The sequence below is a fragment of the Podarcis bocagei genome (genome assembly GCF_964188305.1).
Source record: "Podarcis bocagei genome assembly, chromosome: 6".
In the NCBI taxonomy this organism is placed as follows: domain Eukaryota; kingdom Metazoa; phylum Chordata; class Lepidosauria; order Squamata; family Lacertidae; genus Podarcis; species Podarcis bocagei.
In genome coordinates this window covers 74287048-74311920 of record NC_138130.1, presented here as the reverse complement: position 1 = coordinate 74311920, position 24873 = coordinate 74287048, and the positions used below count along the sequence as shown (strand labels likewise).

The 24873-nt window shown below is 43.8% G+C and overlaps 1 protein-coding gene and 1 long non-coding RNA gene across 4 annotated transcripts; one reads left to right on the top strand and one right to left on the bottom strand.

The window, feature by feature from the left end:
* Nucleotides 1–1573: 1573 nt before the first annotated feature.
* On the top strand, nucleotides 1574–24146 carry TTF2 (transcription termination factor 2). 2 transcript variants are annotated; one of them, XM_081198925.1, is made up of 23 exons: nucleotides 1574–1684; nucleotides 3456–3567; nucleotides 4090–4176; nucleotides 4274–4340; nucleotides 4662–5600; nucleotides 7012–7138; nucleotides 7769–7945; nucleotides 8732–8889; nucleotides 10509–10590; nucleotides 11229–11345; nucleotides 11538–11688; nucleotides 13295–13400; nucleotides 13784–13974; nucleotides 14313–14466; nucleotides 15232–15323; nucleotides 16172–16251; nucleotides 17392–17534; nucleotides 17828–17995; nucleotides 19790–19842; nucleotides 21192–21345; nucleotides 22410–22492; nucleotides 23158–23232; nucleotides 23906–24146. In XM_081198925.1, exons 1-23 carry the CDS (start codon nucleotides 1657–1659, stop codon nucleotides 24048–24050), a joined length of 3489 nt encoding a protein of 1162 aa, XP_081055051.1. In that variant the 5' UTR covers nucleotides 1574–1656; the 3' UTR covers nucleotides 24051–24146. The 2 variants fall into 2 exon arrangements, with proteins under 2 accessions (XP_081055051.1, XP_081055050.1); XM_081198924.1 differs by having other exon boundaries at nucleotides 7766–7945.
* Nucleotides 6975–13252, bottom strand: LOC308589709. Of its 2 annotated transcripts, XR_014009447.1 has the most exons (6): nucleotides 13025–13252; nucleotides 12475–12644; nucleotides 11516–11598; nucleotides 10306–10449; nucleotides 7517–7654; nucleotides 6982–7110 (listed from the first exon to the last, which is right to left on the bottom strand). It is a non-coding gene; the product is annotated as an uncharacterized lncRNA (long non-coding RNA). The 2 variants fall into 2 exon arrangements; XR_014009446.1 differs by lacking the exon at nucleotides 7517–7654 and having other exon boundaries at nucleotides 6975–7110.
* Nucleotides 24147–24873: the final 727 nt, after the last annotated feature.

Genomic DNA, 24873 nt, shown 5'->3' with positions numbered 1-24873 from the left:
GCTTTGAAAAAATAAAAAAATGTATGAAGATAGTGATTTTCTATCCCAAGGAAAACTGTCAGGAAAATAAGGGATTTATTAGACATTTGCAAGGATCAACTGTTTCAACAAGGTCTGATTAGGTGGCACAAAAAAACCCACAGTAAATTTAACAATTTTCTACAAAGCTTTTCTTTCAAAATATTATAACAGAAGTTATAAGTAGGATTATGTAATGCCTGTATGTTATAGAACCTTATTGCCTTATACAACACAATTAACTGGTAATTTAATCTTTAGCCTATCAGCACATATTTTCTCTGGATTATTATTATTACTATTATTAATTACATGCATATCCCATCTTTCCTCACAGTAGCTCAAGGGTCGTGTACGTGGTTCCTTCTCCTCACTTTATCCTCACAACCCTGTGATGCATGTTAGGCTAAGAAACTGACTGGCCAAAGGTCACCAACTGAACATGGCTGAGCAATGACTTGAACCTAGGCTTCCTTAGTCCTAGTCTGGCATCATAACCATTACACCACACAGTTCTTTAATCAAAACAGAATATTAAGCAGTGCCTATAGATATAGTTAAAGTTGCAATACTAAACATGGGAGTAAGAGCCATTGCATTCACAGGGTCTCACTTCTGAGTTGACATGCAAAGTATTGCACTGTTGTCTAGAAGTATAGCAAGTCTTAAGGTTCCATAACTTTACTTACGTTTGTGACATTAACCTCAATATATACCTGTTTTCAACCACACAACCTGTTTTCTGCCTAAAACAATTTCCAGAGAAGTAGGTGTATGCTAGTGTTAATCTCTTGCAGCAAAACTGTTAAGTTGTGGGTGAACATATCAGACGACACAGCAATTCTTCAAACAGCTCTTGTTTATTCACAGACCTGAACTGAACTGAAGGGTTCAGCCAGCCTGCTTATATAGAGCTCTACTACAACGCAACAGTAGCAACTTTCTCTAACTATCCAATCACTGAATGTCACTTTCAATCCCTTATTTGCATATGTGGACCTGAGTGAAAACTATCTACAGTATCCCCCTGCTGGCTCAGGGTGAGAACTTCAGTACATAACAAAAACACACTGTGGCCCCTTTAGTCGGGAAATGGCTCTCAAAGCGTCTTACAGAAGCCAGAATTTAGACCAGTGGTTCTCCAAAGGGACTGGGAGAGGGCGGGATCTCGGAGGGTGCAAATGACACTGGGGAAAGCGAGCGCGAGCTCGTCCAACTGCAGTTCATCACAGGGCGCTGTGTGTCTGCAAAGAGCATGAAACCAGTCGCCCAGCTGGCAACAACCCGGGGAATTCCGAAGTATGAATCCATTGGCTGCTTCCCCCACCAACCAGCGCCCCTTTCTTTCCCCTCCGCTTGCTGTGATTGGGCAGCCGTACGGGCAGAGGAAACGCCGTTCGCGCTCCGTCTGCGCTCTGTGGAGGCTCAACACCCGTCCGTATTTCCCTCCGGCCCGCCTACGTTTCGTCGTGATTGGCTCCGCCGGCGAAGGAGGACGACGCGATTGGCAGTTTGGGGGATTGACGGGGGCGGGAGGGCGTTACCTCAGGTCTTTTCTCTCCGTTCCCGCCCACCCTGCACGGAATTTTGCCGGGTTGAGGCGACAGGAAGGCGAGGCGTCTGCTTAGCGGCTCGGCTATGGAGAAAGTGCTGTGCAGCGGGCACGGTGAGGAGCCGGGAGGCGCAGGCGGGGCGCTCGGGTCCCTGCGCGTGGGGTGCAGATGTCTGGCTCTTTTTGAGATTTTGTGCAACTTTCAATACGGGCCGAGCTCGCTGCTCGAGCATGCTTTCACTTTTGCACCTCTCTTCGTTATTTGCAAATGGATTCCTTGTTACCAGTCGATGCTTTATTATTATTATTATTATTATCATTATTATCATTATTATTATCATCATCATCTTGGGCGTTTTCGTCTCCTTTTTTGTTTTGATTGTAATTTCTCAACACTAAAAAGTAGTAAAAAATAGTTTAAAAATGAAGTTTGCTGGGGCGATCGGGCATGTCTTTACCTGCTAGGCACCAGGCTGCCTCCTTTGCTTTCAGAGAGCTAAGGAAGGGGAAATAGCAACACCAGCAAAATAACCAGAACTACTTTGGCAAAGTAGGGATGCGGATGGCACTGTGGGTTAAACCACAGAGCCTAGGGCTTGCTGATCAGAAGGTCGGTGGTTCGAATCCCTGCAACGGGGTGAGCTCCCGTTGCTTGGTCCCTGCTCCTGCCAACCTAGCAGTTTGAAAGCACGTCAAAGTGCAAGTAGATAAATAGGTACCGCTCTGGCGGGAAGGTAAACGGCGTTTCCGTGTGCTGCTCTGGTTCGCCAGAAGCGGCTTAGTCGTGCTGGCCACATGACCTGGAAGCTGTATGCCGGCTCCCTTAGCCAATAAAGCGAGATGAGCGCCGCAACTCCAGAGTCGGCCACGACTGGACCTAATGGTCAGGGGTACTTTTACCTTTACTTTGGCAAAGAGCCTGGCAGTGCTTTGCGCTCAGGTGCATGTCAGGTTTCTGTGCCTGGCTGCAAATCAGGGCCAGATCGACAGCTTCTGCCGCCTGAGGCTGAACAGCAGTCTCTGGCCCTTCAGCTGCTGCGAGACTACAGTTCCCATCTCTAACCATTACTGGCTGGTGGGAGTTGGAATCCTGCAACTTCTGCAGGGTAGACTGTCGGCTGCTACTGCCGAGGTACATAGCCAGTTCAGTAGTTATGGCTTTAAGCAAAAAAAGGCCATAAGCTTCTCTCTCCCTCCGTGGCAGTAAAAATACAGCAGCAGCAATAATACATTAACAATTTGCTTCCTTTGCCTACCACCCAAAACGGGCAGTTGCTCTGACTGATGGGCCTATGCTAAAACGCAGGACCGGGGAAGAACCGGGGGATTAATATAATAATGGCATGGGTTGACTATACACCCTTGAGCTCAGTGGGTCATTTGAGTACACATATATAGGCTAGTGTTGCACACTCTGTCCCTTTCCTCACAAGGCTGCAGACCTCTTGGAATGACTAGAGGCTCAGTAGCTAATCCTGATGAGATTGTTTGCAATACTGACAAAAGGAATTCTTACTGGTTGAAATACGGATTTTAACTTTTTCTTAAGCAGTAGAACCCAAATGCAGCGTGAGTGAGGGAATCACAGGTGTGAATGTCTGTACAGGGTACAGAAGTGGCTAACTACAGCACTAGGAAGGCTAGTCTTTAGCAAGTCAATATGTCTCAACCTAACCTACCTCACAGGCCTGTTTTGAGGATAAAATATGGCTGAGAGAGATAAAGAACCTTGTAAGCTTCTTGGGGAGGGCAGGCAAAGAGTGAGATGAAAATGTAATAAAGACATACAGGTTCTTGAAGTGAGATGAAATTTTGACTGATGACACAGAGCCTCTGTCATGCTTCTATTTTCTTCATATTTATCTTTCACTTTGTTCCTGTCTAGGTCATCCCTGCCTTTTGAAGACTGGTATCCGGGATGGCCCAAACAAAGGCAGAAGCTTTTATGTGTGTGGTGTCCAAGGCCAGCAGCCATGTGAATTTGTGCTCCTCACAAAGTAGGTTAAATACCTTTCTGTTTCTGCCACTTTTAACTGCAAAGGAATTTTTTTTTTTAAAAAAAAACCCACACCAGACAAACCATGGAAGATGGTTTACATTTAGTCCAGGTTACTCTTTAAAGGAGAGCTGTTTGGTGTCATTGGAAAATAGATTTGTTCTGTAGTAACATATTTGGGGGATTAGAATAGGTTTCAAATTTGGGATCAGGTGATAATGTTTCGATTGGCGAGTGAGTAGCCTTGGAAGGGATTGCTTGCCTTTGTAGTAGATGGCTTGGCTTATTTATTGCATTAATACTGAGTGTGGCCCCATTATGTGATGCAAATTTACCTGCTATGGTGCTAATTGTGTATATGCCTGTTGAGGTGGTGGGAATGTGGCCCTGACATGTGGCTAGAGTGTTAGATTGGATGGTCATCTTGGGCAAAAATCTAACAGAAAATTCTCCTGTGCTGAAGATGTTTTATGATTCCTTAAACTTTCCTGCTTATATGAATATCCCTTGTTCCTTTCCACAGGCTTTGCCCTTCTCACTGCTTGGTGCATGAGAAACATGTGGTGGACCTCCAATTTTTGATGCAGCAACAGGAGACAGACACATACAAGTATATTTTCTGAAGAACCCTTGATATTTCTAATGGCAGATAGGGGTATTAGTATTGAAAACTAGCTTCATTCTCCATGTTTTGTTTCCTTTACCAGGCTGTTCTATCGCTGCAGTAAAGCTAAACTGGAAGGGAAGAGATGGTGTGGAAGTATCCCATGGCAGGTAGAAAGAACAGAGATTGGAGGAAGTGTATTGGGTTTGGATGTAATGAACATTAGCAGTAATACTATTTGTTATGAAGAATGGGGAACTGTACAAGACAGCGTTTGAAACTCAATACATGTGTAGTTTCTGAATCTTCAAAAAAAAATATTATAACTTTTAAAAATACATGAAAATAAAGATCCCATGAATGTCATTTTTTTATCCTACGTATGAGTTTCTGTGCAACTATTCTGCAGAAGTATAGAGAGTACTTAGCTCTAGCTTTCAAGATGTCTGATTTATATGGTAAACTTAACATTCCACCTGTGTGTTTTATAGGATTCTAAAGCCACCATATTGCCAAATAAGCCACAATCTCAGCAAGTCTCAGAATTGCTCCATAATCATAGAGATCAAAGAAATCCATTCAAAGTACCAAGCAAGAATCACGAATCTTTCAAACAAACAAACTACAGTGAGGACAAAAACTTATCAAGAAATGAGGATAAAATACAGGTTCTGGATAAAAAAGATCAGCTGAAGTTGCCATCTGAATCTGTTAAGAAAGAACATCCAGCCCCAGAGGTGATCAAGAACAAAAAGTTGGGAGAAAAATGTGAAGGATCACCCAAGCAAGGAATAGAAACAGAAACAAAAGCAAGCGAGTCCACAAATGAAATCAAAAAGCCAGTATTTTTGGATACACACAAATATATTTCAAGCAAAAAGTTTGAGACAACTTCTGGACACACAAGGCAGGATTCAGCTCTGAGATCTGCTGAATATGGATTGCAAAAAGAGGAAGGTCCAAAGCAGTCATGGTCCAGGTTCAGTGGCCAAACATTAGGTGTGAAGCCTATTAATGAGGCGCAACTTGGAAGGAGAGGATCAGAAACCTGCAGGGACAAAGCAGTAAAAATGAAGGCAAGTAACAACTGGGGAACTGAAGAGACAACACTGATGCCCAGGCAAGTTGCAACTGTTCAGGAATCAACAGGCTTGCCAGTGATGCACCCTAAGGAAAACCCAGAGAAACTATTGAAAACTGCTCCAGAAGATAAAAGCAGTTCTGATAAAAATGCCAGCAGTGATGAACGTGACAGATTTGTATCTTCCAAATTGCCTGTTGGGCAGGAATTGGATACCCAGCAGCAAAAGGATCGCAGTCAAAAGAATTTGTCTTCCACATCACACAAAAAGGCCTCTTTGCAAATGGCAGAAAGTCTGGATTCCAAAGCTCTTCATAGCCAACTTTCAGCTCAGCTGAAGCAGAAAAAGGTCTCTCTCTCGATCATACACTTGCTTGCTTATTCTTTCTGTACCTGATTGCCAGAGGCTTCCCATGTCAAAATAGCAACTCCTTGAGCCTTGGTAAAACTAGGCTAGTTCTACAAAAATTATAAACCATTAAGGTATTGCAGCCATAGATGAAGGCGCTCAGACTTTGCCTTAGGCCAGTGTCACACGAAGTGTGTTGCACACATTTTGTCTGAAGCCGAAAGCTTGTAATGAATATGCAGTTTAGCCAACACATAGTCGTCATCCCTCCCCCCCCCCCCCCGGAAACATTTCAAAGAAGCAGTTAACAATAAAGCATTTAAATACATATATCCAAATCAGTGATGTGGGTGTTCTGGAATTTTTTGAATTGCTAATTAGGTTAATTTGCATCCAGAAATTGTCAGTTGCATTGGAAATTTTTCTGATGCTACAGTGATGTACTTTATCGTTTACTCATATTTATCAAAGATAAAAAATCTTGCCTAATACTGTATCTGCAATTGGCATCCATTCATTGTTACTAATGCACTTATTAAATGGAAAAGGGAAACCTAAAGCACCCCACATCACAGATCCCTGTGTGAAAATTTTACTATGGTAAATTTACTTTTTGGACAATTTTAACCCTTTAAACTATTCTGAAGACTATAAAATAAAATGCCACCTGAAGCCAACCCTCCCATTAGACACAGTGAAGCTTGAGTGATGTTAACGGGCAGCAAATTGTTAGCTATTTGATTTATCATGCTTTTACTGCCAGTGTGGGAGAGGAGCTTACGGGCTTCTCTGCCTGAGCTGCCACAGTAACATGGCCACCCTGTGTACTAAACACCTTGATTTAAGTGTATTTGGGGCATCATTTGCTCTTCTGCTTTAGGCAGCCAAATATCTGGGGCTGACTGATGGCAGCAATATTGCACCAGGTGGGTCAAAGAGAAAGGGAGGATGAATAGGGGCAGCAGCAAAGTGGAGCAGAGCAGTAGCTCCTCTTCAACTTCCCCAATACTCAGTTATTTGCTGGTTCCAGTTTGTGTGCTTCCTTCATGTTCGTTGCCATGTGGCACTCCTCCTTCTTGGAAGTTCACAGGAAACAATTCCCTAATCTGGTGTTCCACTGATAAGAACATAAGTAGTCTGCTTGGTTGGACCAAGCACTGTTCTCTCAGTGACTGACCTGTTCATAGCAAAGGGAAGTCAGTGGGGATATGTAGACTTGTGCATGCAATGGAGTACATGCAGCATTTATTACATGAGAGTCATCCAAATTCCTGCTTGCTGGTTGATTTCTATGTAACTCTTAAATATTTCAAAGCTGTTGTGGAGAAAACGTCTGGTAAAGGTGGGGAAGTTGAGCGTTCAGGTAGTCAATAGCACATTTCTCTCCCTTGTTTCCCCCCCTTCTATCTAGAACACTTTGAAAACCGTGAATGTTCAGGCTCTACCCGATAAAGGCGAGCGGTTACTAAAGCAGGTGCAGGACCTGGAAGCAGCACTGAGTTCTCTGAACCTGGAGGCAGAAGAAAGTGTAAAGGAAGGTAAGCTTATTCATTCAGAATTATGAACATCACGTTTCATATGCCTAAGGAAGAAACATTTTCCTTTATCATTGGGTACATAGTTGCATTCTTTATCTTCCAGAAGCAGCAGTACTGGTATCATCATGCCTCTGCCAAGAGCCCCAGCAAAGGGCTCACTGATAATACCCCCCCATCCTGACTTGCTCCTCCTTTTCACCATTGCAACCTGCTCATTTCCCTCTCTTGTCTCTCTCTGGCCCAGACAAAGGTGGTGAGGAAGAGGAGGGGCAGTAGATGCCACTGTCTGCTTGCTCATTGGCTCTCTGCCTGGCAAGCAAGAAGTGGCAAGGACAAAGGAGCAGCTGCTGATTAATGGTGGCAAGGAGATAGACTCACAGAGCAGGTCCGGAAGTGTCCTCCAAAACCTGGAGTCAGCCCTGACAGGCAGGGAAGTCAGATAAGCTGCCTGTGTCCTAGAGCCAAGGTCAGCGCCAAGACCTCTCCCGTCAGTGGAAGGCCGCAGGTTCTCCACCCCTGGTTTATCAAAACAAAATATGAAGGAGCGTTTGCAGCCTGAATTGGTACTGTCCAGGAAAGACTGTACCACTTACAATTTTCTGCATATTTCAATCGGTTTTTACACAGCAGTAGACGTGAACAGCAGTAAGCGTGAAGAGAAACTGCACAATCCGTTCTCCAAGACCACCGTAGAACAGCCAAATACAGGGCGAGGACCAAAGCCATTCCGGGAGCCTCAGGTAGCCAGCTCCTTAGAGCTCCACCCTCCTTTGGGATCTAGTCAGTGTTCCAGTAGCACTTATAGAGGTAAGTGGGAGAGGGGGCAGCCATGATGAAATCCAACATGGTTTTGTTACAAGTACAGTGGTACCTCTGATTACAGAGCTTACAGACTCTGCTAACCCAGAAATAGTATCTCGGGTTAAGAACTTTGCTTCAGGATGAGAACAGAAATGGTGCGGCGGCAGCAGGAGGCCCCATTAGCTAAAGTGGTACCTCAAGTTAAGAACAGTTTCAGGTTAAGAACAGACCTTCAGAACGAATTAAGTTCTTAACCCGAGGTACCACTGTATCATATGAAGATTGGGCACCCCCGCCCCCAGCACATTCATTTACGAGTGGGAAGGATTCCATAAACGGGCCTTCTCAGCAGTGACTCCCCTTCTGTGGAATGCTCTCTCCAGGGAAGTTCACCTGGCGCCTTCATTATACACCTTTAGGCGCCAGGCAAAAACGTTTCTTTTTAACCAGGCCTTTGGTTGATCCAGTTTACATCCTGTGCCCTCTTAAAATGTATTTTTATTTTGATTATGTATTTTGTGGTTTTATATCTTGATTTTATTCTGTGAACTGCCCTGAGACCCCTGGGTGTAGGGCGGTGTATAAATTCAAATAATAATAATAAATAATAAATAAATGCATATTTAGCTGTGCTGTTAAGTGAAGACACTTCCCCATGCAAATGCTTAACCTATCTTGCTTGATGACACATAACCGCTTAACTAAGTTCTGCCTTAACCACTACATCACACCTCCTTCAGAATCAGCACTGTGATTCCTCATTGTTCTTATTTTCCTGCTACTGTATTTTAGAGGATTCCCACATGCAGGCCCTTTATGGAGGCCGAATGACTGAAGACCGCCTCCGAGCCGTGTATGATGCCACCAGTGATGCAATCAACCAGCTTCACAGTTCCCTTAAGTCCTGCCCGAAGGAGGAGACAGTGGCTGAGGATCCACCTGGGTTAAAGGTGAGCTGGGACAAATTAAAAGCGTTGCGCAGCTTGCTTTTCCTATAATCTTTTCTCCCCAATATGTCGCCAAGTTAAGAAGTGCGTTAGCAGTGCACCTACAAATGTTGAGCGATTTTTGTGCAGGCAAGAAAAAGAGCATGGGAAGGGGTTGAAATAGTTTCATCTGTGATCTTCTGCTTTCAGTAAAACCCTTTGAGGCTCGCCTTCCATTTGAAACAAATAGCTATAAATGTTTGCTGCCGCCTAGCAATAGGGAGCAATGAATCTTACTAAATTGTACAGGTGCCGTGTTGCTCATCTGCTTAAGAAGAATGTGACAAAGATTAATAAATGGCAGACTAGTCCCACCCAACCATCTTAGTTTGTGGAATCATAGAGTTGTAGGCTGATTGCATAACCCCAGTTTTAATGGCCTGGGAGTGCCCAGTGCTGTATTATTGCTGTCAGGGGTTCAGGAGCAGAGACGCAGAGAAGGGAGGAGACAGAGAGCGAGGGGGAGGAATACGAAGGAAAGATGAGTGGGGATGACGAACCGAGATCGCCGAGCTTATCCAGTGAGTCCGAGGATTCCCAGAAGGGAGCGCCAGCGGTCAGAGCAAGGGGGGAAAACGGGGACACCCCAGGAAGAAGGGTCCAGAGAGGGATCAGAGAGCAGCAGTTGGAGATCGGGACCCACGTACCCAGCCGGGAGCAGCGGGGAGGAAGGGGACCAGATATCGGGTTCCGGAGGCTTTCAGAAGGAGGGAGGGCATGAGTCAGGAGTAGTCACGCCCACCTCGGGGAGCGACGAAACGATCAAGAGGAAGGTGGAGAGTTGGGCGCGCGCGCCAAGTTCAAATGTAGCGGAAGCTGGCGCAGTAAGCAGCCCAGAGAGTGAGCCAGGTCCCAAAGCCCGCCACAAGGAGGCGGAAGGGTCAGGGGGGTCCGCGTCAGAAGAGAGTAGGAAAGAAGAGACCCCGGGGGGCAGAAGGACCCAGAGACGGAAGGAAAGGCGCAGGAGGTGGAGCAAGGCTAGGGTATTAAGCTGGTGTGCTAGAGGCGGAGACTCAGACGGGTCTTCGCCGGTCTGACCTAGAAGAAGTAGGGCTGCACATTGCAGTTTGGAAATGGAACCTGTAATCCAATAAAGACTCTTTTAATCTGAACGCTGGCTAGCGTGGTCCTATGTGAGCTGGGACTGAGTGGCAGCCCTGACAATTGCTAAAACAAAGTGGTTGTGGATCTGGATGGTAGCTGGCTGACTATGAAGAATCCCACGTAAGCTGCTCGAGGAAGCATGGAATAAAATTATTTCTATAAATAAATGACATGTCTTGTTTTAAGCTAAACTTTATACTTTATTGAGACAGAGGTCTGAGTGTACCTTTCTCCAAAAAGCAATTCATTACCTGACATGTATGCCATTCTGGTTACCTTGGAAATCAGGGATAGGGAGCCTGTGGTATCCGCCACTGCCAGCCAGCATGACCAATGGTTCGGGATGATGGAAGTTCGAGTCTTGCAACATCTAGAAGGCTTCGGGTTCCCCATCCTAGCTCTAAACTCTGCGCAATTGATCTATACCGTAAATACATGAAAAAGCCATTAATTCTGCACCTTTTGGCTGGCTTTCTCAGGTCTCCTTGCTCCTGCATCAGAAGCAGGCACTTGCTTGGCTTCTCTGGAGGGAGAGTCAGAAACCGTGTGGAGGAATTTTGGGTAAGGAACTATTAGACATGATGTGATTCTGGTGTTTGCTTTCAGATAGATTGTAATGAAAGTAGCTTTGCTTTTAGGTTTTGTGTTGAACAAGGGGGTGAATAGGAAGGTTGTGTGGCCCTTCCACCCTAAAATATTAATCTGAGCTCTGGGAAAAGGGCCTTAGGCTAATCACAAATCTGTCCACTGGCCCTTGAAGGATTTACAAACATCCTGTCTTGGATGATGGAAGGCTGTTAGTGAGAATGGACAGGTCCTTACAACGCAGATTACTTCATCTTAATGTTCAACTAGAGCTTCTCTTGGATAAACCTGTTGACTAGCTTGTGAACCTCCAGATATTGTTGGACTACAACTCCCATAATCCCTGGCAATTGGTCATGCTGCCTTAGACTTGATGGGAGGTGGTGTCCAAGAACATTTGGATGACCACAAGTTGCCCATGCTTGGATGAAGGAACATTTTCTACATGTCAGATCCAATTCCTTCTGTTCCCTGAAGGATAGGGCACCACAGTGGGACACTTAGCAAATAGTTTTACCTGCCAGGTAGTTGAGTCAGCAAGTTAAGATATCCAGCACCAAACATGCCAGCACCCCCTGATTTCTGTTTTGTTCTATGCTGCTTTTTCTTCCCAGCGGATGATATGGGCTTAGGGAAGACTCTGACAATGATTGCTCTTGTTCTGGTTCAGAAGTGTTTACAGAAAGACAAAGGGAAAGAGAAGAAACTCGAGCTTTCAGTGTCAAGACAAGGTACAGAAATAACAAGATACCGCCAATTTTAGCAGCACCGTCTGCACTTGTTTTTCACCATTTAATAAAATGAGATTCTCTTACCGGTTGGAAAGCAAATGTTGCAAATCCTGCCTGCAGTATTATGATCTTTTCTGCATTACTGAGACGTTACCGTGAAACATCTTTACCTGTTAATGTTTGCATTTCAAGATACCTCTGTAATCGCTTCCCATGGCACGCTGATTGTCTGCCCCGCGTCTTTGATCCATCACTGGAAAAAAGAGGTAGAAAGACACGTCAGAAGCGGCAGGCTGAGAGTCTGCCTGTACCATGGATCCAACCGAATTAAGAACACAACTGTGTAAGTGCACAGCTTCCAGCTCATTGGAAGTTAAAGAGCCTTAGCCTGGTCCAAAGCTTAGGTATCCTGAATTGCAGAAGCACAGGCATAGAGAGCTGATGCAACATAGTCACTTGAGTTAAGCTAAAGAACACCATTTTTTTGTTGTTTGAGCCAACTTGCTCCCAAAGTGGCTTAAGGACCATACGATTCCTTGTGCTCCACCTCTGAGATCCTCTCTTGGGACACTTTTGATGGTTTCCCACACTTCAGCTGGCCTTCAGTAGACACTGAGCCTTTAGTGCGGCAGGTACTGCCCTTTGGAACTCCCTACCAGTAGAAGTTCAGCAAGAACCATCCCTCCCTTATGGAAAAAACGACCCTGGCACAAAGACTGCTTTTAAGCTCTCAGCCTTGCTAGCTCTGGAACTGGTAGGGATTCTCTCGTGAGACCTCGCGGGACAATCTGACCTGTGAGATCTTGCAAGAGCATCCCCACCTTGCCTGTGTATACAGTGGTACCTTGGGTTAAGAACTTACTTTGTTCTAGAGGTCTGTTCTTAACCTGAAACTGTTCTTAACCTGAAGCACCACTTTAGCTAATAGGGCCTACCGCTGCCGCTGCGCTGCCGGAGCACGATTTCTGTTCTCATTCTGAAGCAAAGTTTTTAACCTGAGGTAATATTTCTGGGTTAGCGGAGTCTGTAACCTGAAGCGTATGTAACCTGAAGCATATATAATCCAAGGTAACACTGTACTTGAAACTTTGCAAGCTAAATGTGCACAAGATGTGGGCAATGGGCATACTGCAGCTGTGTCCTGCTTTGTGTATCTTGTTGCTGGAGGCCATTGCTACACATCCTTACAAAGCGAATGGGAAGTACTTCATCAGTTATTGGGCGTGTTGCCTCATCTGGTGTCGACATACAAGTTCTGTGGCACCACATGTTCTACTTTGTCTCTTCCTTTCCACATCTCTGCCAAGAAAATATACACACAGTTGATAGAAGTCAAATTTATTATTACAATATTCAATTTATATACCTCCCTTTTTCAAAAGATCCCTGGGCAGTGTACAACGTTAAGAACACATTTTACAGAGCACTATAATAAAAGCATAATAAGAGACAGCATAATAATAAACTAGTAACAAGAGCCCGCCCCCCAGTATTAACAGGCCATAGAACACTTAATGGCCAAAAGCCTGGGTAAAGAGGAATGTCTTGTAATAATGGTGCCAGGCAAGCCTCTCTGGGGAGAGCATTCCATAGACAGGGAGCCACCACAGAAAAGACCCCGCTCTTGAGTTTCCACCCTCCAAACCTCTTGGGGAATGGGTGGGGACATAGAGAAAGACCTCGGGTGACAAGTTTGCCATTGGTTCCTTCTTTTCTGTTCTTAAGAAGACTCCATGCTGAGTTATTCACAGGCTGTGGCTCCAAGCACCCTTATTGGAGACTAAGCCCATTGGACACAATGGACTTTATTTCTGAACAAGCACACGTATGATTGGTGCTTGTGAGCTTGAGTGTGACCTTTTGGAAGCAGCTACACTGATTCTGCAACAAGATTAAAATCCTAAAGTGGTCGTATTGCTTACCAGCTCTCCCTCTCCTCTTCTTCACAGGCTTTCTGAATATGACATTGTTGTCACTACTTACAGTATTCTTGCCAAGGAAATCCCTACACAGAAGGAAGAAGCAGAAGTTGCTGCTGACGACCACGTTGTGCAGGTGACTGAAAACGTGCCAGACTTGCTTTTAGGAGATGCTGAGATAAAAGCTTCATTTTAGTCTTAAAATGCGTATGGTGGGTAGCCTTGCCATCAGATTGGTTTGTGCCAAGTTAGCAATAAGGATATCATGCATCGCATCTGAGTTGTGTAATTGCAGAGAAGAGAATTTAGCCAAAAATAATTATAATTAAGTCTCAAGTTGAAATACGTTTTTTCAAATTTTTATTTGTTTGAAATATTAAATCCTTATTACAGAAGGAGTAATTGTAATCTAATGTCATAGACTCAGACCCTGACCAAAATTAACTATTTTTCAGCTAACCTCTGCCCCCTTTCCTTCCAAGTCTTGCATTTTAAAACCAGGTCTACTTTCTGCTTTAGGATAAGTCCGTTCCCTTCTCTCCCCTGCTCTGGATACACTGGACTCGAATTATACTGGATGAGGCCCATAACATCAAAAACCCCAAAGTCCAGGCCTCAATAGCAGCCTGTAAATTGCGAGCTACTGCCAGGTGGGCCGTCACTGGGACACCCATTCAGAACAACCTCTTGGATATGTACTCCCTGCTAAGGTGAGTTGAACACACCCATGATTATGCCTTGTAGATTAACTCTGATTTGCAAGTCTCTTCTTTCATCGGCTTTCAACTTACAAGTTTTTCTCTCACTGTCTGCCACACATGCCTGCAAAGAAAGCAAATTCCTGTTTTCCTAAGATGCACACCTTCAGAAAATACGTGCACACTTAAAAACACCTTAGGAAAAGTGCACACCTTAAAGGGGGGGGTTAACTTTTGTCCCAACACCTTTAGATGGAAAATATTTCCTGGCCACCCCAATTCCATGGAACCTAGTGGTTGTACTTCCCCTGTCACTCTTGCCTTCCTCTTGCTGCCGTGTGCCCTCCTAGATTCCTTCGCTGCTCTCCTTTCGATGAATTCAAGGTGTGGAAGAATCAGGTGGATAACAATACAAGAAAAGGAGGAGAGAGGTTGACGCTCTTAACCAGGAGCCTCTTATTGCGAAGGACTAAGGACCAGCTGGACTCATCTGGCAAGCCTTTGGTAATTGATGGCCCATCTCCTTTTGTCTGTCTCTTGGATTTGTGTTCTCTTCACTGATGGTCAGTTAGGGCTGTTCTGCACATACAGCCAAATGTGCCGTTTTCCTTCCATCTTCAGGTTTCATTTACCAGCAAACAAAGTGTTCTGGCTCTTGATGCTGAAAAGGGATCAGAGCACTCCAGAAACAGGAAGGAGTGCCCTGATCTGCTCCGTTGTTTCCTGAGCTCATCACCATCATCAGCACTCTGGAAACATTGGACTAGAGATCTCCTTCCCCTTTCTGGCTCTTGATTTGCTCTCATCGGCAGCTGCTAGACGACAGGCACTTCATTCAGTCCTGATGCCATCAGTAAATTGGGTCAGGGGCTGTCAGGCCACTGAAAATGGCTTGGTGAGCTACTGGTTTTCCACCCACCCACCCCTGTTCTGTACATTGCTTAATTTTTTCTTAATAAAGGGACTGTAAACAGTGAGATTTTAAGCATCTGTCAAAAGTTGCCTCTTTGGACTTACTGAGGCTGTGTTTTGGCTGCCTGGAAAGCTCATTTTATGATTAGTTAAGGTATTATCACAGAAGTTCATTTCATTAAAATACAGAAGCGTAAAAGGAGTCAGTGCTCAATCTGCATAGAATCCTTAGACCTGCTGGTGGGCAGAAAGCAAAATGTGCCATCTGGACCTTTCATAGGAGAAATGTCTCTTTGAAAAGCCACTTTAGTGCAAATTATACTGACACACTTTTCAGTCTGTTTCTTTTCTCTCTAGGTATTGCTGCCTCAACGTTGCACTCGACTGCACAGACTAAAACTCGCTGAAGATGAGCAATCGGTGTATGATGTGCTTTTCAGAAGATCAAGGTATGATAGAGACCTGTGAAGGCATTAAGAATGAGTTCATTTCAGCCTGTAAAGGACAGCGTACACAATGAACTCACTTTCTGTAGCCCTCCTGATGCAAACCGGCTCTGCTCACATCCCTTCCCTAGATGTCCTGATAATTCAGTGCTCTATGCAATAGGAATCACTATCTTGGTCACATACCACTTAGAAGCCAATTTGGACATGAAGTGGTACATTGATTAGTTCATTAGTGGTGGTAGTGCGGTGTATTAATTCATTTAGTAGTAGGGTGGCATACTAGTTACTCATTTTATATACCACTTTGATGTTAGAAGAAATTTCAAAGTGGTTTATAAAAAGGCAGAGCACAATAAATGAATTTATTGATGAAAGTAATATCACTAGCGTAGTATCTTAATTAATTTAGAAGCAGTTCTAGTAATAATAATATCTCTGCAAAGTATTTCAGTGTCCTCACCTCCTGCCAAATAAGGGAGAATAGTACTCTTCCACCCCCTTTAGTGCTTTCACATACTAAGCATTTTGTTCCTCATTGACCTAGATTCTTGTTAGTCTCCTGATAGTTTAAACGAGGACTTTATTTTCTGACATGTTGATGCCGCTGCCATTATCATGTTGTTAGCAAAATGATACTAGGAACAGAATGTGTTCTGTCTCAGCAGAGAGTCGTTTTTGAAAAGAGAACAGAACTGTTCTTTGGGGGGCAGGAGTCAAATATGCTGCCTCTTTCCCCCCAAGTTTTCTCTCCTTTTGTGTTCAACGTTGTCCACATCCATCTATTGTGCTTATACCGTGGAAACGGGGTTGCAAAGCTGCCTAAATTTAACTGTGGTTTCTTCAACCAGGTCAACCCTGCAGTCCTACATCAAACGGCAGGAGATGCAGTGTACAGGACAGCACCGTGGGGAGAACCCATTTGACAAAGGTTGGAATTTAAACTCTTTGCCCCGCCCCCTAGCAACTGCAGAAAAAGTGTTGAGAGGGATGTGATGAGGGTGGCCTCACCCTCACAGCTAATTTTGCCCTGTTCTGTAGCTATTCTATAGTCTGTATTTCAGCAGTCTCCAGAATACAGTGCAGGGGTGGGGAACTCCAGGGGCCAGATGAGGCCCTCCAGCCCCCTCGATCTGGCCCTCAAGGCTTTTTCCAAGCTGTGTTTCCTCCACAGCTACAAATCCCCCTCTTCCAGCTGGGCCCCTCGCCAGCTCTTCTTGGCACCCTCCTCAAGTGTTTTTGTCTGACTAAAAGGTATCCTTGAACTCTGATAATGCCTCTTGTTTTCCTAGATGGAGGCTCGAGAGGGGTGTGTGTGTGTGTGTGTGTGTGTGTGTGTGTGTGTGTGTGTGTGTAAAAACCGAGCCCACTATGAGGAAAAATTGCATTTGTTGCCCTATCCACTACCAGCCTGTGGCCCCTGGAAGATTGCCCAGATTGGGGTGTGGCCCTCAGTCTGAAAACGGTTCCCCATCCCTGTTTTATTGCTACCTGCTATACTTCATCTTGAAAAATTTGCAAAAGATCTGCATGCCTACATTTCCTGGTTAGTTTGCTCCCCCCAAAAGAATAATAATATTAAGGTTTTTTCATAATACAATATGATTGAAAACAACCTAATCTCAATAAAAACAGAAAAAGATAAGAAAATGCAGAGTCCTGTCTCAAAGGTAGCTCTTAACCCTCGACTCGCACAAAGTGGCGGGTCGTCCCAGCTCTCACCTGGGAGATGTCCTTTCTGCTCCTATCCTCTCACCTTGGGAAACCTTCCCTTCCCTGCCTCTCAGTCAGGGTCCTTCCTGACCTCCTTGTGTGAATAATCCCAGTAAAGACCCAACAGCAGAGGACACCAAGGAAAACAAAAGAGGAAGGAAGGAAGGAGAGGAACAGAAGAGAAAAAAAGGAAGAAAACTAGATAAAAAGGACTTCCCATTTCTATCTGTCAGTTATATACAAAAAAAAAATTGTTCAAAATATTCACTGGTTGGTTTTCAGATTCTTCTTAAAGAAACTGAATGGTAGCTCCAGGAATCCGTTGCTCTGACACCTGTGCCATTTCATCTTCTGACAGGAGCGCCGCAGTTTAGATGCCATCCACAAGGCACCCTGGAAAAGCATAGCCGGGATGCTCCTCCCGTCTCCACTACCATTCACATCTTGTCCCTTCTGTTGAGGCTCCGCCAGTGCTGCTGCCACCTGTCCTTGCTGAAAGTGGTAACTATGTGAACAGGCTTGGAGGCACCCGGTTCAGAACTGTGGTGTGTAGTGGTTGGAGAGTGTTTGGAGTTTGGGAGACCAGGGTTCAAATCCCCATTTGGTCCTGAAGCTCCCTGGGTGGCCAGTCACAGTCTCTCAGCCTAGCCTACCTCACCAGGCTGTTGTGAGGATAAAATGGAGAGAGGGAGGAACCGTGTAGGCCACCTTGAGATGCTTGGAGGAAAGGTGGGATATACATGTAATTGCAATAGGAAAGTTGCCATGCCCCATATGTATTCTTTACATTGAAGGCTCTGGACCCAACTAACCTGAATAGTGAAGGCATCTCCCTCTCCTTGGAGGAGCAGCTCAGTGCTTTGACCTTGTCTGAACCCAAAGATACCAGTGACCCTATGGTGTACCTCTTTGGTACAGCTTTTAGTGTGGATCTCTTCGAAGCAACCAAACAGAGCACCAAGGTATCGTTGTTATTACTTATTTAGCATGCATATGAATCACCTAGAATCCTAGATCTCGTGACGGATTTGCATCAAAAAGAAAAGCAGAAATCAAAGATCTGTAGATAAAACAGAACACAAAGAACAACATTAACATTCCTAAAGTGCTTGCTGAAATAAATATGTCTTCACTGCATCTCCCAATCTGTACAGTGTTGACATCTGCGTCTCCCCTGGGAGGCTTTTCTGTAACACTGAGGCTACTGTGCTGAATTTTCTCTTCTGAGTAAAGCGAGAATTAATTTCTAGGGCGTGAAGCACCACCAAAAACCTCAGCTCCTGACAATTTTGGTGAGCCCATCTATTATTTTATTATTATTTATTTGAATTTGTATACTGCCCTATATACCCGTAGATATCAGGGTGGTACATAAAAAAACCAAACACAAAATACTTAATAAAAACAGAAACAACCCAATAATCCCCCATTCCACAACACATTTAAAAGGGCATCTGATGTCTATTAGGTGTGGCACTCTTTAAGGTAACAGAGCTATGACAATCCTTTCTAGTAAGCTCTAAGGATCAGGGTTTTCCTTCCCTCCACATTTATTTTTTTAAGAACCCCAATTCAGTTAATTTATTTAGCTCAGGAATGGGGAAACTTTGACCATCCAGGACGACTCTCCTCAACCAGCATGGTCAGTAGTCCGGCATGAACAACTTCTGGAAGGGCATACATTTCCCATCCCTGATTTAACAATGCAGTCCTAACTATGTCTACTCTAAAGAAAGTCCTGTTGAATTCAGTGGAGCTTACTCCCAGGTAAGGGGTAGGATCGCAGCCTAAGTAACCATTTTAACAAACAAAAGCTATAACTCAGTACAAAATGTATTTCCTTCTTAACAGTGTGCAGTCGAAACACACAGTGACAAAGAACCAAGTCTTCTGTTGTGGGATTTATTTGTGTACCTACACAATACCAAGTGGGCTGCCCACCTGTTTCAACTTTGTAGTGATTTCATATAGCAAGATGGGAAATCCCATCTTAGATATGGGTTCCTAAAATTTGTACAGCTAACGTTACCATTAGTACATCTGGAGTCAACCTATCATGTTGTGTAAAGAGAAATGAGGATCATCTCCATTTGGCCCCTCCTCAACTGAGATCAGTTCTGTAGCTTTAAGAAGTGGTATCTGAGTTGGTTATTTTTCCCTCTTCCCTCCCCATCCACTTTTCCTTTTGTGTTGTGTCTTATCAGGGCTTACTAGTAGTTTGATCAGGATCAGTTGGCAGATCTCAGGATTATTTGCAGTAGATCAGCAAGGGTTTCTGACTCCCATTGTTGAACAATGATAACAACAAAATGTATTTTCCATCTAAATTAGATGGCTGGAATAAAGAAAGCTACCCAAGTGTGGACTTTCGTGTGAAAGGAATGTGGGCTTAGGTCATTTCTAGTACTGAAAACAAAATCCTAGGCTTAGAATGAGCTCATAGACTTCTAATTCTTTAACTTTGGCTTTGTGCCCTTTGCACCTGGCTCTGGTTGGCAGCTCTTAGAGTTCTAGTGAAGAGCAAGCCTTGTATTTGCCCACCACTATTTTAGATTGCAAGCCCAAAGGCATGACTCCCTTGTTATTGATCTCTTACGCAAACAACTCTGAGAGCCTTTTCAGCTGGAGTGGAATAAAAATGATTTAAATAAATGAGGCTGCAATCTCAAGCAGAGTTACTTGAAAGTCAACCCCAGTGGGACTTCTGAGTAAACCTGCTTAGGGCTATAAGCGCATTTTCCTCCCCCTCCTTCTAGCTGTCGCATCTCTTGGAAGAGCTGAAGGCTATCAAAGGGCGTTCCCAGAAAGCGTAAGTACGGGCATACCATATGTCTCTCGAGGAACATCAAAGGGTGGGCTTGGATGCTATTTAATGTAGGTGTGTAGGGAATGGTGAGAAGGACCTGCAATTGCCTCTCCAGAAGCAAAGGCAGGTACAGTTGTGTATCTGGATAGGTGATCACTCAGAAACACAGGGTTTTATTCAGCTAAGTTTTACTCAGAGTAAACCAACTGGAAGTAAAGAACATGGTGAAGTTAGGCCTGCTGGTTTCAATAGGTTTATTCCATAAATCTTAGTTCATATGATGTATAACAGTGTAAATACCTTAGAAGAAGAACAATACAGTCGTACCTCTACTTACATATCCCTCTGGATACGGAATCTTTGGGTTACGGTCATGGCAAACCAGGAAGTGCAGAAGCGCACCTCTATTTACGTAATTTTTGGTGTGCGAACAGACCCCCGGAATGAATTAAGTTCGTATCCAGAGGGTCCACTGCACGCAAATAGAACAATTAAGAAGGGGCTTCCATTTCACGGTGCAGTTTCTGAACGCTCTTGCAGTGCCAACCTCAGGATTCCAAATGCATTGAAATCTGGGAATATTCAAAGAGGGCGAAAGAGAAATGTAGATCCTCATGTGAACTGGTAAAGCAGGAATGGGGAGGACTCTGCTGTTGACACGTCATGGGGCTCCGATTCACACCAGCCTCAACCAGCCCAGTTAATAGTCAGGGTAATAGGAGTTGTCGTCCAACAACATCTGGAGGGCTTCATGTCTTCATTCATGGAATAAAGCTTGTAGCTTGCCTTTCTGTTTTCAATATTTAACCACAAAAAGAAAGCCATCGCTAATGACTTGGTAGATTGATTGATTAAATGAATGGTGGAAAGAGATTAAAAGGTACAAGATCCAGTTCAAGAAGAATAGTTTCCAGTAATTTTAACATTCACAATGATACTTGCTTGGCGTTTGTATGCTTATGTATCGCATTCCAGCCATTTTAGAATATTAATACTTATCACTTTATATAGTACCACCTCAAATGTTTTGAAGTACTTCGTATACACGTATCTCAGTACACTTTACACCAGCCAGAAAAGACGGGCTGGTGTTTAATTGTATTTTTACAGTTTCAAGGCCTCCTTTTCAAAACACAAAGCTTTCCCAGCGTGGCATAAGAACATAACAAAATGTTTAACATTTCTCCATAAACCTTCATATAACAGAAAGTAGGGGTGAGGTGAAGGCTGAGAAGCTATAACTTGTCTAAAGCCAATTTTAGTGGGTTTGTAGTTAATGTGAGTTTTGCACCAGGGACTAGACTGATTGATTGATTGATTGATATTGATTGGTTTCTCTCCCCTCCTCCTAGTGTCATTGTTTCTCAGTGGACTAGTATGCTGAAGATTGTGGCAGTACACCTTGAGAAGCTGAGCATGAAATATGCCACAGTGGATGGCTCTGTGAATCCTAAACAGAGGATGGATGTGGTTGAGGAATTCAACAATAATCCTGAAGGACCTGAGGTCTGGGAAAAGATCAGAGAAGCTGCTGAGTTTTGTAGCTTGTTGTCACTGTGACTAGCGGTGCAAGGCCTGATCCTTAATTGCTAGGCAGGGTTAACCAGTAGCCATTTTAGCCAAAAATCTGACAGTCTTATACCCACTTGCCTAGGAGTAAGCCCTATTGCACTCAATGGAATTTACTTCTGAGTAAACATTCTAGGTTTAACATACCATATACTGTAAAAACAAGCATTGCGGGGCACACAATTCTGCATTTAAGAATTTCTGCTTTATAAAACAACAATCTAGGTTTCTAGTTCATTTTGATAATTATATAGTCACCGGCTCGTAACATTTCCTAGGTAGATATGATATATAGGTAGATATGATATATATATATATATAGATATAGTAGATAGATGAGATATTATATATATATATATATATATATATATATATATATATATATATATATATATATGTAGGTTTTGGTGTCTTCGGGTGTCTTCCCGTGTAAGAGTTGGGGTGTCTAGGCGACGTTTCGACGAGGTCTCACTCGTCATCTTCAGGCTGGTGCTTTCGGCTTCTTGTTACTATATATATATATATATATATATATATATATATATATATATATATAATATCTTAAAATACAATTAAAACAAAAAGTCAGTAAAAACAACAACATAAACCTTTCCCTGGTAGAGACAAAATAACACTTGTAAAACCACACTCTTGACTACAACCCTAGCCGCACTTCCCTGGGAACAAGCCCCAGTGAATTCAGTAGGACTTACTTATAAGTAAAAATGGTTAGGATTGTGCTGCAAGAGAAGGAGCGTAAGGTTTATTTTGAAATTATACCAAAACAACAAAGGTCTAGGTAGGGGTCTGTGGGAGGAGGTGATATTTCAGATAACCTGGGTCCAAGCTGTCTAGGGTTTTATGGGCTAAAACCAGCACTCTAATTGATTCTGGAAACAAACCAAGAAGCAGTGTAACTGGCAAAATGTATGCAGGCTGTGCCGAAGAGAAATGGTGTATAAATGTGTTGTGCAACACCTAACAGCTTCCTCTTGTCACAGGTGATGATGATCTCTCTTCTGGCTGGAGGTGTTGGCCTCAATCTAGTTGGAGGAAACCATCTCTTTCTCCTTGACATGCATTGGTAAAAATGCAGCAGCTTTTGGCACTTAACAGAAACCTTCTCGTGGTGTTTCGCGTGTGTGTGTGTGTGTGTTTGCAGCTGCAAGAATCAGATCTGAGTTGACCAAAAGGATAGAATCATTCATGAAGGACTCCAAATTATGTATTTGGTTCTTACAAATTGTTGCAACTGGAAAATATAGTGCATATTTCTATAATCTGCATAAGAGGGTGTTGTTTTCTTGTGAACTACTAAGAGGTTTTGCTAAAATGAAGCGGCATATAAATTTTGTTAAATAAATACGAAATATTCACTGTTACATCTGTTGTCAGTAAATCACCTTGTGTTAGCGAATCGCCTTCTAGATTAGTTCTTAGTTGGTCTTTGAGAAGATGAGGAAGCAGGGACTCATTGTATCCACAAGCACCTTCAGTTCAAGGAACAGGAGTCCAGGTGTGCCACAGAACAGGGGAAGGAGGATGACAAGAAGCTGGGAGGAAATTGAGGGAGATGTTGTCACTACTTCTTCCAAGGCTGAGATAGATTTAAAGTGTTAGGGGATATCTCTGACTTCCTTTTTGGCAATCCTGTGTACTAGATGTAATTGTATGAGCTAAAATATCTTTCATCTAGATTAACCTATAGTTATAAAGAGGGAAATGACTGCACAGTTTCTTAAATTTCAGGAATCCAGCACTGGAGGACCAAGCCTGTGACCGCATTTACCGCGTAGGACAGCAAAACGATGTGACGATCCACAGGTCAGGCTTTGCTTTTTGCACCATCTCTGTTTGCATAATTTCTAGGGGTCGTGAGATTTCTTCAGGTTCCATATGGAAGGGGGCTGAAGTTGGGGGGGGGGATATTCTGATCCGCTCTCCTGATCTCTTTTCATGAGGTTTTTAAGTGATCACAGCTCAGTTCTTCTAAAGCAGCGATGGGGAGCCTCTAGCTTGCAAACTTGATTAGGGCCTTGAAGCCCATTTCCCGAAACCACACCCACTTGGCCAACACCTGACGTTCCTTGTTGAAGCTTCACTGTCATCAAAGGGGCTCCTCTTGGTGCCAATCCACTGATGGTGCTTCTTCAAAGGGGCTCACTTTCAGTGCTCCACAGATTATTGGTGCTGAGAAAATCTGCTCAGAAAGTAATTTGTCAGCTGATTGGCATCAACAGCCCGCTCCTTTGAAGAGTCTGCTTTCAGCACCAATCAGCTGGTGGGTGCTGCAGGGAGTCCCTTTGAAATCATCGCCTTGCATCATATTGAAACACAGTGATTGTTAGGTGAACTGTCCCATCGCCCTGTCAAAGCTCGCCAACAAGGTGGAATCTGGCCTGATTCAGTTCTTTGCACTGTGCTTAATTTATTTTGAAAGCTTGACCAATGAAGATGCACAAAACCTGTATTCATAATGCTGTCTACTTGATTTTAGGTTTGTCTGTGAAGGGACAGTAGAAGAAAAGATCTCGGAGCTCCAAAGCAAGAAAAAAGAGCTGGCCCAGAAAGTGTTGTCAGGAAGAGTAGATTCTTTGACAAAGCTCACCCTGGCAGATCTCAAGCTCCTTTTTGGCATTTAAACACTGTTTCTGTTTTAAATATGTGGTTGCCACGTTTGTGTGTGCCTTTTGAAAATTCACTATATTAATGAATAAAAGTGGTTAAGTGTTGCCTTACCCCATTCTTCATAATTAAACCTTTCTGTAGGAGGACGTACCCTACTTGTGATCCTTTGAAATTTAGGAAGAATGATCCGCCTGTGTCTGATATTAAATCATTGCTAGCTAGCCAGACTATTGTCTTGTGTTTTTCCACCCACCTAGTATGCTCCATTGCAAGATAAATACTTCTCGTCATATCACATGGCCAGAATCCTTTCCTTTGAACTGCTGTCCCAATGAACACCAACTGAGGCCACTTAGAAACCCGGTGTGCAAAGTCATCCCTGCTCATCTTCAAGAACTTTAGAGACAAAGTGGTTCAAACAGCAGTTGAAAGATTGAAGGTCGCAACTTGGGTGTGTTGTGCCAACAACATCTAAAACAACAAGCAAATACTGCAGTTTGGATCGGTTCAGATCAGGCCATATACAGCAGAAGGATGGGCAAGCATGTTAGGAGTTGGATGGTACAACTGGGAGCACTAACTGGAAATCCCCAAGGATAGCCAAATCCTTCTAGTCCAGCATCCTGTTCTCACAGTGGCCAGCCAGATATCTGTGGGAAAGCAGTGAGCAGGATTCAAGCACAAAAGCACTCTTCCACCACCCCACTCCTATGGTTTCTGCCAACTGGTATTCAGGAAGACTCTGTCTCTGACTGGAGGCAGAGCTGCTGCTTCTTTCTTTGGCGATCACTCGTAGCTGAGTAAGATTGTCTTCCATAAACACGGTTTTAACAATGA